The 14,763-nt window shown below is 39.6% G+C and overlaps 1 protein-coding gene across 3 annotated transcripts in view; it reads left to right on the plus strand.

The window, feature by feature from the left end:
• The window catches only part of PHF20 (PHD finger protein 20), a 100,128-nt gene that overhangs the window by 10,774 nt on the left and 74,591 nt on the right, over positions 1-14,763 (plus strand). For all 3 annotated transcript variants that reach the window (XM_028524815.1, XM_036009772.1, XM_036009773.1), the window contains exon 2: positions 8,696-8,810. In XM_028524815.1, the coding sequence (XP_028380616.1) occupies positions 8,728-8,810 (83 nt within the window). In that variant the 5' untranslated portion in view covers positions 8,696-8,727. The remainder of the gene's footprint in view (positions 1-8,695; positions 8,811-14,763) is intronic.

Genomic DNA, 14,763 nt, shown 5'->3' on the forward strand with positions numbered 1-14,763 from the left:
GTATTGATTTGGACCTGGGGAGGGTGTGTCTGAAGGCTTTGAGCTCCATCATAAACTTGCAGTAGTTGGATTAGAACTGATTGAGGGGGTGGGGTCCGAACTGGGCAACCACTCGGAAATGGGAGAGACCTAGAAGTAGGTGTTACAGAATGGTGTTTGAGAGTGGGAAGCAAGGGCTATGCCCATTTTTCTAGCTTGACACATTGGCCAATCTTGGGGCCTTAAACTGTGATGGGGAGAAAAGGAGAAGGAACTAGTGAGGGTAAGATGATTAGTTAAGTGAAATTGAGTAATGTGTCAAAGGTCATTCAGCAAATAAATTCTGGAGCCAAGCCTGGACACTAGGCCCTTTCCACTGCTTCTGGAATTTACACTGATTTAACCGACTCATTCTCAGTACTTTGAAATGGGTAAACTCAATGTGTGTTTGCTGTCTGTCTGATTTTTTTCTTTTTTTGGTCTGTCTGAATTTTAATTGTGGAAGGAAAAGCTAGATTCTTGGAGAAAACATTTCAAGGATCTGGGAAGCGGGTAAGGGAATTTTTTGGCCTATTTCTTCCCTCCCCTCCTCCTTCCCTGACTCTCCCTTCTTCTTGCTTCCTTCCATAGCCCCTCAAGTAAGATAAACCAACTCAGCTCATTTTTTTTTTTTTTAATTTTTAGAGGGAGGGGAAGGGAGGGAGAAAGAGAGGGAGAGAAACATTGGTCAGTTACCTCTCGCTTGCCCCTAAATGGGGGCCTGGCCCTTAACCAAAGGATATGCCCTGACCAGGAATTGACCTGTAGACCTTTCGGTTGGCCCTCAATCCACTGAGCCACAGCAGCCAGGGCTTTTTTTTTTTTTTTAATTGGTTTTAGAGAGAGAGAGAGAAGGGAAGAGAGAAGGAAACTTTTTTTGGTTGTTCCACTTATTTATGCATTCATTGGTTGACTCTTGTATGTGCACTTACTGGAGATTGAACCCACAATGTTGTCGTATCTGGAGGATGCTCTAACCAACTGAGCTACCCATCCAGGGCTAGAGCCCTTTCTAACAGCCTCATCAAAATGGTCCTCCCATGTTACCGACACTGATTTACATTAATTTGGTGGTTTTTTTTCCAACAGTAGTTATCCTGCCAGAGATTATTGTCTTTGTGTATGTATTTATTTTGTACTTTGCCTGACTTCCCCACTAGAGAATAGGGTTGAGGTTGTCTCATCTTTTCTGTCTTGGTCTCCAGCACCTAGCAGGCCTCAATAACTATTGAAGGAAGGAGGACTAAAGATCTAGGAAGGAGGCATGTCTTTAAAAAAAAAATTTTAAGTTATTGTTTGATTTTTAGAGAGCAAGGGAGGAAAGGGGAGAGAGAGACATTGATTTGTTGTTCCACTTACACATTCATTGGTTGCTTCTTGTATGTGCCCTGACCCAGGGATCAAACTTGCATTTGACATATTGGGGCGATGCTCTAACCAACTGAGCTACCTGGCCAGGGCTAAGCATGTCTTTTACTTGAAGTGCCCCTTAATTGAAAGGGGGTGGCATTAAGTAGAAAAGATACTATCACCCTTTAATGGAGGTGAATGCAAGCTTGGTAGTAAGCAGTATTAGGTTATCCCAAAGCCTGTTCTGTCGTTTCTGGTGATTGATAATCTTTCTTGAGTGTCTCAGAGTTTATTTTCCCCTAACCCTGTCTCAGAGCTGACTGGTTGAAATATATTGTTTCATACTTTTGTCACTTTAATTCTTTATTATTTTGAGTCCTCAGTCCCTTCTCCCCAGAGCACAGTGGGGTTGTTGAGGGCAGGAACCATGGCCACAGTACTCTTTTACTTCTCCCCAAATAAAACCTAGAGTCATTATCAGTTCATTATTAACTCTAAATGTATTATGAAATCTGAAGATTCTGATGCCAAATGGGGGCTTTACAGGTTTTTTTTCTCAACTACTCCTTATAATAGGAGCCATTAATCCTCATTTGATGAGTTAGGAGAGAGAACTCAAAGGTGTACCTGAGAAACAAATGTGGTAGTGGTTAAGAATCTGGAGCTACAGGACTTCAATTCAAATCCTGACTCAGCCCCTTGCTATTCAATATATGGGCGTCCTGGGGTGTCCCTAATTTTTCTCTCTCTGTTTATGAGGATTAATAATGATACTTACCTCTGTGGTTGTTTTAAGGATTACATGACTTACTGTATGAAGAGTTAGCTATTATTACCATTATAAATGTTTTTTATGTAGGTCTCATTAGTCTGCATAAGGGTATTTTATATCTGCTCTCCTTTTGTGAGGTCATTTCACATCCTCACCATGTTAGCAGCATTCTTTATTTCATTTATTGGACATCTGTTGAGCATCATTTTTTACCCTGATGTTAGGTTTTGCTGAACTATTTTCTTGTTCTTCAACATGTGAACTATATCTAGCTTCCCCAGAATCATATGTAAAGAGCTATTGCTTTATCCTCATTTTCTGGAATGATTTGTTTTTATCCCGGGCTGTATTCTACAGATTAAAAATTACTGAATCCAAGTGTATAAGCAGTTTAACAGCTCGTTCCTTGTTTCCAGATTGAGGTGTAAAGTGATGGCTATAGTCAGGGCCCCAGGCAGTGGTTCATGGGGTCTGGTTTCTCCATAGCTGGGCCCTCTTAGCCTTTTTAGGTTTTGTCCTTTCTAAAAAATTGAGTATTTCTGCTTGTTACATAATGATAATTGTAACACAACATTTGAGAAGCATTCAATTGCTAAATTTTCTTCAAATTATGTTTGTATCCAACGGCATGAATATAAGCATAGCAACAACTTCTTTGGTAGGGTAAAGAGGGAAGGGCCTTTGAGAAGTGGTTTGTCTACTTCTGGGGAAATCCTGTTAACTATGCTAAGAGAAATGTCTCCTTTCTTGGGGGACCTTGAAAGCTGCCAGCTGCTCTGTATCTCAGTTTCCTTTCTGTACACATCACATTTTGTTTTAATACCTCATTTGGTGGTTGTAAAGATCCAGTAAGATAGTATAGGAATGACAGGGTTTTGTATATTTAAAAATGCTTTTAAAAAATAAGAAGAAATAGCCCTTGCTGGTGTGGCTCAGTGGATTGAGTACAGGCCTGCAAACCAAAAGGTCACTGGTTCCATTCCCAGTCAGGGTACATGCCTGGGTCATGGGCCAGGTCCCCTTTTGGGGGCGTGTGAGGCCCAATCCCTTGAGCCACATCAGCCAGAGCCATGGAAGTACATTCTTAGGTTAGAAAATTATAACACTATATTACATTATTTCTTCCAAGAAATAATGTAATGTTTCTGCTATAATAGATCTTTCTGTATTTACATCTATTTGTTTACATTAAAGGGATAATACCATACACAGGCCTCTACACCATGCCTTTTTTACTTGACTATATTTTGCAGATGACTTCATATTATATCAGCATCTACAGATTGCCATTATTCCTTTTGATAGCTGTACAACATTATATTGATGAACCATAATTCATTTAACTAGGCCTCTTGATGCACATTCTATTTATTTATTTATTTAAAAGATTTTATTTATTTTTAGAGAGAGGGGAAGGGAAGGAGAAAGAGAAGGATAGAAACATCAATGTGTGGTTGCCTCTCATGTGTTCCCCACTGAGGACCTGGCCTGCAACCTAGGCATGTGCCCTAGACTGGGAATTGAACCAGTGACCCTCTGATTTGCAGGCCCGTGCTCAATCCACTGAGATATGCCAGCCAAGGCTTGACACACATTTTAGCTGCAGAGATTGGAAAGCTGTTTTGATCATCCTTACAGGTAATTTGGCAGAATCTGGGGAATGTATCTTTAGGATAAGTTACTGGCAGTGGGACAGCTGCTGGGTTGCAGGTATGTGCATTTTTGTAGACAGCACGAAGGTGCTTTTAAGAAAAGCTTTTCCAGTTTATGCTTCTACCAACAGTATATAAGCAGCCTCTTTTCTCCTCATCCCTGTAAACAGCGGACATCCTCCCTGAGTTTTGCTATCTGAGAAGTAAAAAATTGTTTTTTTGAGTTACATTTTCTTAATTTAGGGTGAGGTTTATGTGGTTATAATATTACATATTTATTAGACCTTTATACTGTTTCCCCCTTATAATTTGCTACTTCTTATCACCCCTATAGTCTGCCAGTTCTTACACTTTTCCCATTTTTAATTATTTTTTTAATCCTCACCTGAGGATATTTATTATTATCATTATTTATTTCAGAGAGAGAGGAAGGGAGAGAGAGAAGATGCGGGGGGCAGGGGGAAGACAGAGAAACATTGATTGGTCACTTCCCATACATGTCCCAACTGGGGATTGAACTTGCAACCTAGGTATGTGCCCTGACTGGGAATCGATCCTGCAGCTTTTTTGGTGTACTGGGTGATGTTCCAACCACTGGGCCACCGGCCAGGCACACTTTGCCCATTTTTCCCCCCTTGAGATTTATTTATTTATTTTTAGAGAGAGCAGAAGGGAGGGAGACAGAGAAGGAGAGAAACATTGATGTGTGCAAGAAACATTGATTGGTTGCCTCTTGCATGCCCTTAACTGGGGACCGAACCTACAACCCAGGCGTGTGCCCTGACTGGGGATCAAACTAGAGACCTTTTGGTTCATAGGCTGGCAGTCATTCTACAGAATCATACCAGCTAGGGCACACTTTGCCCATTTTTAAGTGAGTTTGACCTTTTTGTTCTTGGTTGTATGTACTCTTTGTTAATTAAAGTAAGTTAGCTCTTTGTCATATGTGTTGCAGCTATTCTAGTTTGTCATTTGTGAAAGTGCCCTTTAAACTGTATTTCATAGAATATATGTAAAATTTTCATTATTATTGATACAGGGGCATTATTGACTGTGAATACTGTATTTAAGGAAGTAAACTAGGCTCTGTCTTCTGTGTGGGAGCAGTGAGCTCCTATTCTAGGGAAATATGAATGTGAAGGAGTAATTTGAAATCTTGCCAAGGTCTTTAAAGTGGAATTTTATATAAATACGGATTGCATCATATTTTTTTCTCTTAGTTTTCCTCAGTGTCCTGTTGAACATATTTCCTCTTCCTATTCTGGAAGCTGGAGATTTCTGGAAGAAAAGCTAAGGCCCTGAAGAATGGATAAGTTAAAAGCTATAGAATGAGCCTTCTTATATCTTGAAATATTTGTTTAAAACTAAATTTGAGAAGTAAAAATGTACTTCTTGTGTAATTAAAAAAATTTTTTGTTTCTGTCTTGACCTCTTTCTCGGTAGCAGGTGTTGTCAAATTAAATTGAGACTTTGAGATAATTTTCCAGGTGTCCCATCCCTCGCCCTTTTATAAAGCTTGTCCATCTCTTCTCAATGTTTGTGTTTGTCTTCCTGGATGGACTGAAGTGAGGACTGAGTTGGATTTTTTAAAAAAATATTTATTTATTTTTGGAGAAGGGGTAGGGAGAAAAAGAGGGAGAGAAACATCAATGCGTGAGAGATAACTTTGATCGTTGCCTCTGGCTCTTCCCCAGCTGGGGATCTGGCCAGCAACCCAGGCATGTGCCCCGACTGGCAACTGAATAGGCAACCTTTTGGTCCACAGGCCAGCAGCACTCAGTCCACTGAACCACACCAGGCAGGGCTGAGTTGGATTTCTCATTTCTAATTTCAAGTACAGTGACATTCTAAGAGTACTCACTAATTGTTTGTTCAATGAATTAATATGAAATTTGAAAACAAATTCTGACACCCCCAGAGGAGCGGAGGGAAGATTGAGGATGGGACCTGAAAGCCAGATTAGTCTGTAGTCTTGTTCTCTAAACTGTTGGAGAGTAAAACTTCAAACAAACTGGTCAGTTAAAATCAAGGAGGTTTTAGTTCACTATAAGGAATACCTGACAGTTTAGGCTCCAGAGGAATTGTTTTCCTTGAGCCATTGGGAATAATTTACTTATCTTTGTTCATTCACTGCCTTGCTCCCACACTCTTATATTTTAATTGACAGTCTCCTGGGGTACTTGGGGCAGGGGAGTTGTGTGATAAAAGTATTAATTCAGAAATCAGGCAGACCTGGGCTTTTGTCCTGGGGCCTGACTCTTAGCACGTGAACCTTAGCCAAATAACTTTAAGCCTTATTTTGTGATAATAGAATTATTAATATCTACTAACTATAGAGGCCTTATTTTGTACTATCTCTGTGCTCCTTAAATGGATTATCTCATTAATCCTCTCACATGCACTGCCTGCAGATAGGTACTATTATCATCACCATCCCCATTTCACTAGCAGTTCAGTGCCATTTTTCCTTTTTTCTTGTTTGGCACCACATTTTCGTATAATCTGGGGGCCAAACTGTTCACTGAATATTACTTGGTATGCAAAAGGTCAGAGATGAAAACATAAATTGATGTATTTCAGGCAAGCCAAAATGAGGGCTTCTACTGATTGGTGTACTTATATCAGATTTGCTTTCTTGTTTTTCCAGAGTGTATTAGGTAAAGCCAGTCAGACCTCTGACTCCCTTTCCTAGGGTTCATATGAAACACTTCTGCTTAACAGCTTTTCAGTTCGGTGTTGGGTTTCCGCTTCTTTAATTACGACTGTCTACCATTCTGACTTAGTTTGATTTGCTTTGTGTGCTCCCCAATATCAGACCTGTGGAATGGGTTCGTTAACAGGTAGCTTATACTTTTTCATATTATAAAAGTTCATATTATACTTTTTGCTTCCTTAAAGAAAATTTCTGTTGTGAAAAACTTTATATATTTAAGAAACTGTTTGTGAGGAAAAGGACAGTCACCTACAGCCTGTTTTTTTTCTTCCAGTCTTTTTTTAATGCACATGAGTTTTAATGTGAGCTCAAATTCGTATAATTTTGCATTCTGCCTTTTCACGTAATATATTGCAAGCAAATTCTTTTAACATGTGATGGATGGTATTACACATCAGATATGAGGGCCCACTTCTGTGATTTTTCTGCATTCTTTCATTGCAGAGATTGTCCTCCTGGTATGAGACAGATTAGGCACTGCAGGCTATTGAGATCCAAAGTTTAGTGGGAAAGAATTTAGTTAGGGTAGCTTGCTGTATGGAGGTGGCCTGCTCAAATGCCCTGAGAGCTCAAGAGTGGCTCCATCTCCATCAAAACCATCAGTAGCCCCTAAAGATAGGTTTTAACTCACATAGAAAATAACCACCAATCCCAGTACCCAAAAGCTCGAAAAAGAATTTCTTAGGAAAATATATTGTGAGAATGGACTTAAGAAGAAGTGGAAAGTATAAATAGATCAAAGAAAGTGTAAATCTTTTCATTTTTTTTTCATAGTCAGGTCTTTATTTAGAAATCCGATCTGCTAACTTGGCGTTTTCCATCAACACAGGGAGCAGAAACCTTCACAGGCTTCACAGGCTTCTGCTCAGGTGCTGCCTTTGTGGGAGTCTTAGCAACAGCCACTTCTGTCTTTCTGTCTTTTTAGATACTTGCTTAGCCTTCTTTGCTTCCTTGACAGCCTTGATAGCTTGTTCTTTTGAGCTCTTCTAACTGCAGGTTTCTGATTCTTCTTGGCCATTATATCAGCAGGACATGCACCAGTGATGGCCCTCTGCAATTTGACTACACAGCAGGTTCTCTTCTTTTGAATTTCTTCCAACTGTCCCATTTTGTGCTTTCTTCTGTAGAGGGCAGTCCAGTTTGTCTGTCGAGGATTCCTCCTGGAAAGGGATGTCAACTTGCATTTTGCATTAAGAAACTGGAAAGCCATGCCTTGGCTGCTGTGGCTCAGTTGGTTGGGTGTTGTCCTGCAAAGTGAAAGGTCACTGGTTTGATTCCTGGTGTTTTGATTCCATGGCACATGCCATGGTTGTGGGCCAGGACCCTGGTTGGGGCATGGACAAGAGGCACCCTAGGATCACTGGTTCTTAACCTGGTGTTTCTCTCCCTCTCCTCCCTTCTTTCATAAATAAATAAATAAATAAATAAATGGGAAAACCTTCCTGTCAGTCCTGGTGTAGTGCCTCTGGTGTCCAGGGTAGATCTTGTGCCCACTGAAACTGCACAGCTTGACCTTCATGGCTGCAGCTGCTGGAAAGAAGGAAAGATAGTGAAGAGAAACTCAATAGATCTTTCTTGTCCAGCCTTCTGAAAGTAGGACCAGACATCACTGTCTCAGCTTTTGTTTGCCTCCTTTGTAGCCCTAAACATTCATAGCAGTTACAGCTTGCGGTTACTTCATTTATCTATTCACAGACTACATTTTTGTCCTTGCCCAGTGGAATGGAGGCTTCATGAGGGCAGGCGTTGTGTCTCTTTTGGTACCGTTTTTCCAAATAGTCTGCAGATATTTGGTGACTACTTCAACAAATGAATAAATTTAACCCTGAGAGGAATTACTTGTTTTCTTGGAGTTCTGAGGGGACCCCCTTTAGGTATGTCCTTTTTCTTCATAGTTCCAGAGACTAAGATGTTGCATAATAGAGAAGGAACCAGTGGAGAGAGGACACACCTGTGTTAGGATGAGGGCAGGAGTGAAAGAGGGCCCAGACAGGGTTTGTTTTTCCTTCTTAATTAAAAACATTTTATTACATTTATTAGGGTGACATTGGATAATAGGGTCAAGCAGACAGGGTTTCCTGAAGCTTTGTGTTTTGAATAATGCCTGTTTGTCTGTTATGTGTAGTGAATGATGCTACACTCTGGGCAGACTTTGCCTAAGTTTCATAAATATTTAATTGGCTTTTTCAGGAGAATAAAGGCAGCCCCGTTGATGACTGAAAATGACAAAGCATCCACCTAACAGACGAGGAATCAGCTTTGAAGTGGGAGCCCAGTTGGAAGCCCGGGACCGATTAAAAAACTGGTACTTTTACATTTTTCTGTTAATTAAATCCCTTCAGTAAAGGACTCTTGCCAGCACTAATAAAGAGGGGTAGTCTGGGCTTTTCTGAGGTGTTGTCCTCCCTGACTCTCAGAAGGTGGAAGGAGACTTAAGTCTAGAGCTGTGGTGCAGGGGCCCTTGTGTCAGGGGGACCATTCTGTGACCTCTTGTCTATATATGTTTCCCCTTCATGCCTCTGCATCTGAAGGAGTTAAGAGAAAAAGAAGCATAAGTGGCTACAGGGAAGGGAAGAGTTAATAGTGGCATCTCTTTTGCTTTTGGCTGCCTGTCTGGAAGAGGAGAGGAGAGGAGAGAAAGATCAGGGATGGAAGAATGAAGAAAAGGGGTTGGATCAGAACCCTATTGTGTTGTGAACAACCCCTCTGGTTTTTGGGTATGTTGTATGGTTGAAATTTAATTGTTGTACTGTAGGGGTGATTAGAGTCAGAAGCTGAGGGGTTGTAGTCTTTGTCATTGACTTGTGACCTCTGGCTGGTAATTAGCTGCTTCGAGCATCAGCTTCATCTATAAATGTGGGTAATTGCATTGACCTCGCAGGGTTTTTTCTGAGAATCAAATTATAGGATATGTGGGGAAAGGCCTTATAAACTATAAAACGATGATAGTTGTTGAGGACATTCTAGAATTTGGTTATTTGCTAATTCTCAAGGTGAAAGTGGGGGTTTTAAAACTCAAACCTTTCTGAGTTTTTATAAGGAAGAGTATAGCCTTTTGTGGGATTTATCTCAAAATAGACAGGCTGCCCAGTTTGGGGGGCAGCAGAAGAAAAGACAGGGAAAGAGAAGCAGGGAAATGGCTAGGGCAGAAAATGTCTCTGCTGCCTTTTAGGGTTGAGAGACTTGATAGAAGAATTAGAGACGCTATGAACACCTAGTTGTTTTTGGGCTGCTTGTTTTATCTATAATGATTTCCCCTTTTTGGTTTCTCTCAGTATCTTTTTAAGGCAACTTTAATAAAGGGAAGGAATTCTTTTTTTTTTTTTTTAAACTTTATTTTCTGTAAAGCCAATCAACAAGTGTTGGAGGGGGAAAGTGTAAAGTTATTCTTGCATATTCGGGAACAGTAAGCACTTAGTTCTAGAAAACAAGAACTTAAAATAGTTGAATCAAAGACAGTACCCTGCTACTTCTGTTTTAAAACAACTGTGATGTTCTTTCTTAGCAACATTTCTTCTCTAAAAGCTATGATATGATACAGAATGCAGTAGCATACTTGAAAGTGCTAGAATCAGAAGGTAAAGAATGCCATATGTCATCCCACTTAACATTTCCTACTATACAATGTTTTAATTAATTTATTTATTTTTGGTGCGTGATAAACCAAGCATTCATATCAGTATTACATTCAACAGAAACATTTCTTATACTTTGGGTTTAAGATCCTTGCCCCTCCAGTTCTGATGTTGTGACATCTGAGTCTTTATTATTATAAATATTTCAGTCATTTGCCATAACTGTGTGATGTTATCCTAAGACATTGAGCAAATGACCCATGGCTCATTTGGAGTTCCAGCAAAGTCTGATATCTTGGCTGTGTGTCCTCGATGAATAAACAGGAGTTCAGGAAGTCCCGTCTTCTGCATCTTCTGCTGATTGTTCTCCAGTTTTGCATTATGTATCCTCCTGAGGCTGTTCGTTAGGGGAAAGGCTTGAGGAACAGGCAGCAGTGGTCTCCAGAGATGAATTCAGGAGACCTCACTGTTGCCAGGAGGAACTGGCGTCCTGGGTTTGCAGTGGAGTAGCCCATTTAGATTGCTGTGGCCTTGGACCTTTGGCAGACCTCGGAGTGGGGCCCTGGGGCCCTGCCAGAAGCCAGCAGAGCTGACCCAGGGCCGCCTCCTGCCAGGTGAGAGACTAGCAGCCCTAGGAATTCTTTTTAGATTTAGGAAAAAACCCTAAAACATAGAAAAAGTAAAAAAGTACGGCTAACCATAAAATAATTTGTGTACTTATCACTCAGAATTAATAAATGTTATCATTTTTGTTTTATTTCTATTTTTTAAAAAAAGAAAAAACATTTCTGATAAAATGGAAGTACCTACATACCCTTTCCAATTCAGTTCCCCTCCCCACATTCCATACAGGCAACCAGCATCCTGAAGTTGGTTGTATCCTTTCTGTTCGTGTTTTTACATTTTTACCATATATATGTATCTGTAAATGGTAGAATCTTTTAAGGTGTTTCCAAAAATTTATGTAAGTGGTATCTTATTGTTTGTTTCTTTTCTGTATCTAATTTTTTTATGATTTACTCATATTGGTATATAAGATATCCATCCTAACTTCTGTATAGACTCCACTCTATGGATGTGCCATATTTTGTTTATTTAGTCTCCTGCTGATGGATATTTATTTACTTATTTTTTAAAAATGTACTTATTTATTTTTAGAGAGAGGGGAAGGGAGGGAGAGAGGGAAATATCAATGTGTGGTTGCCTCTCGTGTGCTCCCTACTGGGGACCTGGCCCACAACCCAGGTACATGCCCTGACTAGGAATAAACCTGGCAACCCTTTGGCTCTCAGGCTGGCACTCAATCCACTGAGCTACACTGTCCAGGGCCTATTGATGGATATTTAGATTTAAGTTTTTCACTTTACAAAACATAGTGCTACTCTGAACATCTCTGTAAATGTCTCTTTTGTGCACATGTGCCAAGAATATTTTTTGGATAATGGCTTTCAAATGTTTTTGAACATGACCTATATAGTAAGAAATATATTTTTAAGTCCAGTGTGATACCTGCCTATATATACATATAAATTTTTTTCTTTTCTTTTGTTTTTATATACATATAATTTTTTCCTTTTTAAGTTTTTCCTTTCTTTATATATACATATATATACACACACATATAAATTTAACTGAAGCAAAAATTTTATGAAAGCCTTTAACATTATTGCATACATTGCACTCTGATGTTTTTCTTCTGTGTTTGTGTATTTCCTTAACATACACACAAGTGGTGGTCAAGAAGCATTAATTTGATTTTATAATCTTCTAATGGGTCATGAATTGCAGTTTGATAAGCCTGCTTCCATGAATTTGTTAATATAATGTACATACTTTTGGTTTTCCTGGAAACTACCAGATTGATGTCCAAAGTGCTTTTATTAAACTATATTCCCACCAGTAGTACATAAAATTTCCTGTTTTTCCACATCCTTATCAACCCTTGCCTTTGACAGACTTTCTGGTTTGCTGTTCTTTATTGTTGGTTTTGAAACTTCCACAATTATTGTAGTAACGTATCAGACAGGGATTGTCAGTGGATGCTAAAATCATTATCTAAATGGTATAGGGTGATAACCTGCTTCTGGGTGGGGGGGTCTAAGAATGTCTTCCATTTTTATGATAGTTTTTACTCAAAACACTTTTGTGAGGGTTAATTTTATATTCTGGAGTGTTTCAAAGCATCCTGTTTTGATGCCACTTCTCACTCCTTTCTAGAGGCACCTCACATTTAGATTGTCCTATCTAATTATTTTATTTGTTTAAAATCTTTCTTCCCTCATGTATCCACAGCCACCTTTTCATGTTGTAGAGCTCAGTCAGATAGTTCCTGTATAGGGTCAGATGATGTCTTAGTCATTTTTGGCTGAAACAAAAGACTTGGGGTCTTTTAAACAGAAATTATTTCTCTTCATAGTTACACATTGTCCAGGTCTCCTTGTGCTGTCATGGGGCAGAAAGAGATCCAGATAGCTCTCTGGCCTCTTCTTATAAGGGCACTCTCGTTTGTCACATGCACTTATATTTTGCTTCTTTGGCACGTTCAGATGATAGTAGAATTGATAGGAGCCACAATCAGGGGGACACTCAGTGTTGAAAGTGCCTCATTGCTGCTCCTTCTCACCCTTTTAGAGAAGGCTTTTAGACCTTTTTCTCCTACTGAACAAGTTCTCTTATATCTTTGAAGAGAGAAGGCAGTTCTCTGTGCCTATTGAGCGAGTTCAATTCCAAACAGACACAGTTCAAAGCTATGGTGGCTTGATGCTGATTGTAGTTCCCAGGGGAGGAGCTTGGCAGTGCCACTCTTGCTACTCAGGGTGCCAGTGACTCACTGCAACACCCAAGAAAATATCCCAATCAGTGATTTTGCTGATTTGCAGACGTGGCATGGTCCAGCCAGAGAATGCAGCAAGGTGGAAGGTCTGCCTGACTTGGGTCCTCAAACAAATAGCTTTCCCAGCCTTGGAGCTGGTCTGCTTCTCTGCCCAGGCAAGGCTGCTGAGTGATCATCAGTTACTGGCCACTAGAAAAAGATGTAGTGGGTGTATTTTGAAGGCAGCCTTAGGTGGACTAGCTACAGGGTCCAGCACAAATAATGCCTCTTTGTTATTATAAAACCTTTTATTACAAAATCATAAGCATGTAATTCTGTAACATAACAATATCACACTCAGGCATACCATATGAAATTTTAGGTGATATGTTCAAATTAAAACTATAAATTACTACACCCATATTATTACCCTTCCAACCACATTCAAGCAGGCCTTACTTCTGCCGGACCCTGTATTTTGTTCTCTGATATATCTCCAGTACCTCAAAATTGCACATGGTATATAATAGTTGCTCAATAAAATATTTGTAGACCGAGTTCCAAATGATTGTAGGAAGACATTTTCCTAGGTTGTATTGATTGCTTGCTTACATCTTAAGCCTGAGAGAAATTTTTTCAAAAATTGCAGAATTAGATAACAATTATGTAAAGGACTGACTTTCTGTTCATATGCAGCTTCTCTGATAAATCTTCTCAACAAGCTATCAGGTTATTTATTGTTTCAATTTTATAGATGAGGGAAGAAACCAAGGTTCACAGCTGTGCAAGTCCTTTGTCCCAAATTTTGTAGCTGGTGAGTGGTAGAGCTGGGATTTATACCCCTGTTGATCTGATCCAAAGACCACCATGCCTGCCAAGTGGTTTTTTTCCCAGGTGATTTTTTTCTAGGTGCTTTTCCATATTTTCTTGATTTGCTGTTAGTTGCAAAACCAAAACCAAACAAAAAAACAAGTCATGAAAGGGTTAAAGTATTTTCAAAATCCATGTAACAGTAGAAGTATATGGAAAAACAAATGTGACTTGGAGTGGGTGAATGGGTTTCATGTTTATATCTCTGGTTTATTTTGTTTCTATTGCTTATACAGAAACTTAGTTTTTCTTTCACCTTTGTATACTGCAGTGACAGGATACAGAACAGCCAATATTATACTTTTGTTAAAGTAACAACAATAGCAGTGATAGCTAACATTTAATCAGCATGATGCTGATGGCTTTAATTGCTTCACTTGGGCTGTCTCTTTTTTTTTTTTTTTTTTTTTTTTAAAGATTTTATTTATTTATTTTTAGAGAGGGAAGGAAGGGAGAGAGAGAGAGAGAGAGAGAGAGAGAGAGATAGAGAGAGAGAGAGAGAGAGAGAGAGAGAGAAACGTCAATGTGCGGTTGCTGGGGGTTATGGCCTGCAACCCAGGCATGTACCCTGGCTGGGAATCGAACCTGGGACACTTTGGTTCCCAGCCCGAGCTCAATCCACTGAGCTACGCCAGCCAGGGCTGGGCTGTCTCTTTTAACATCCCCCCATTAGCAAAGCCATTTGGACCTGAAGTGCAGAGGTAAAATGACTTGCTCAAGGCACAAATTAATTACGAATGGATCTAAGACTTACTTAGCTTTCTATGATGCCAGTGTTTTTTGTATCTTACCAGAATTTATTTGTAAATCATCCAAACCAGCTTTTCTTCAATTATAGGATCCCTAAGAAATCATGAAATTAGGATTTTAATTTTTTTTTAAAGATTTTATTTATTTATTCTTAGAGAGGGAAGGGAGGGAGATAGAGAGAGACAGAGAGAGAGAGACATCAATGTGTGGTTGCTAGAGGTTCTGGCCTGCAACCCAGGCATGTACCCTGG

This window comes from Phyllostomus discolor, chromosome 9, assembly GCF_004126475.2.
Source record: "Phyllostomus discolor isolate MPI-MPIP mPhyDis1 chromosome 9, mPhyDis1.pri.v3, whole genome shotgun sequence".
NCBI lineage: Eukaryota > Metazoa > Chordata > Mammalia > Chiroptera > Phyllostomidae > Phyllostomus > Phyllostomus discolor.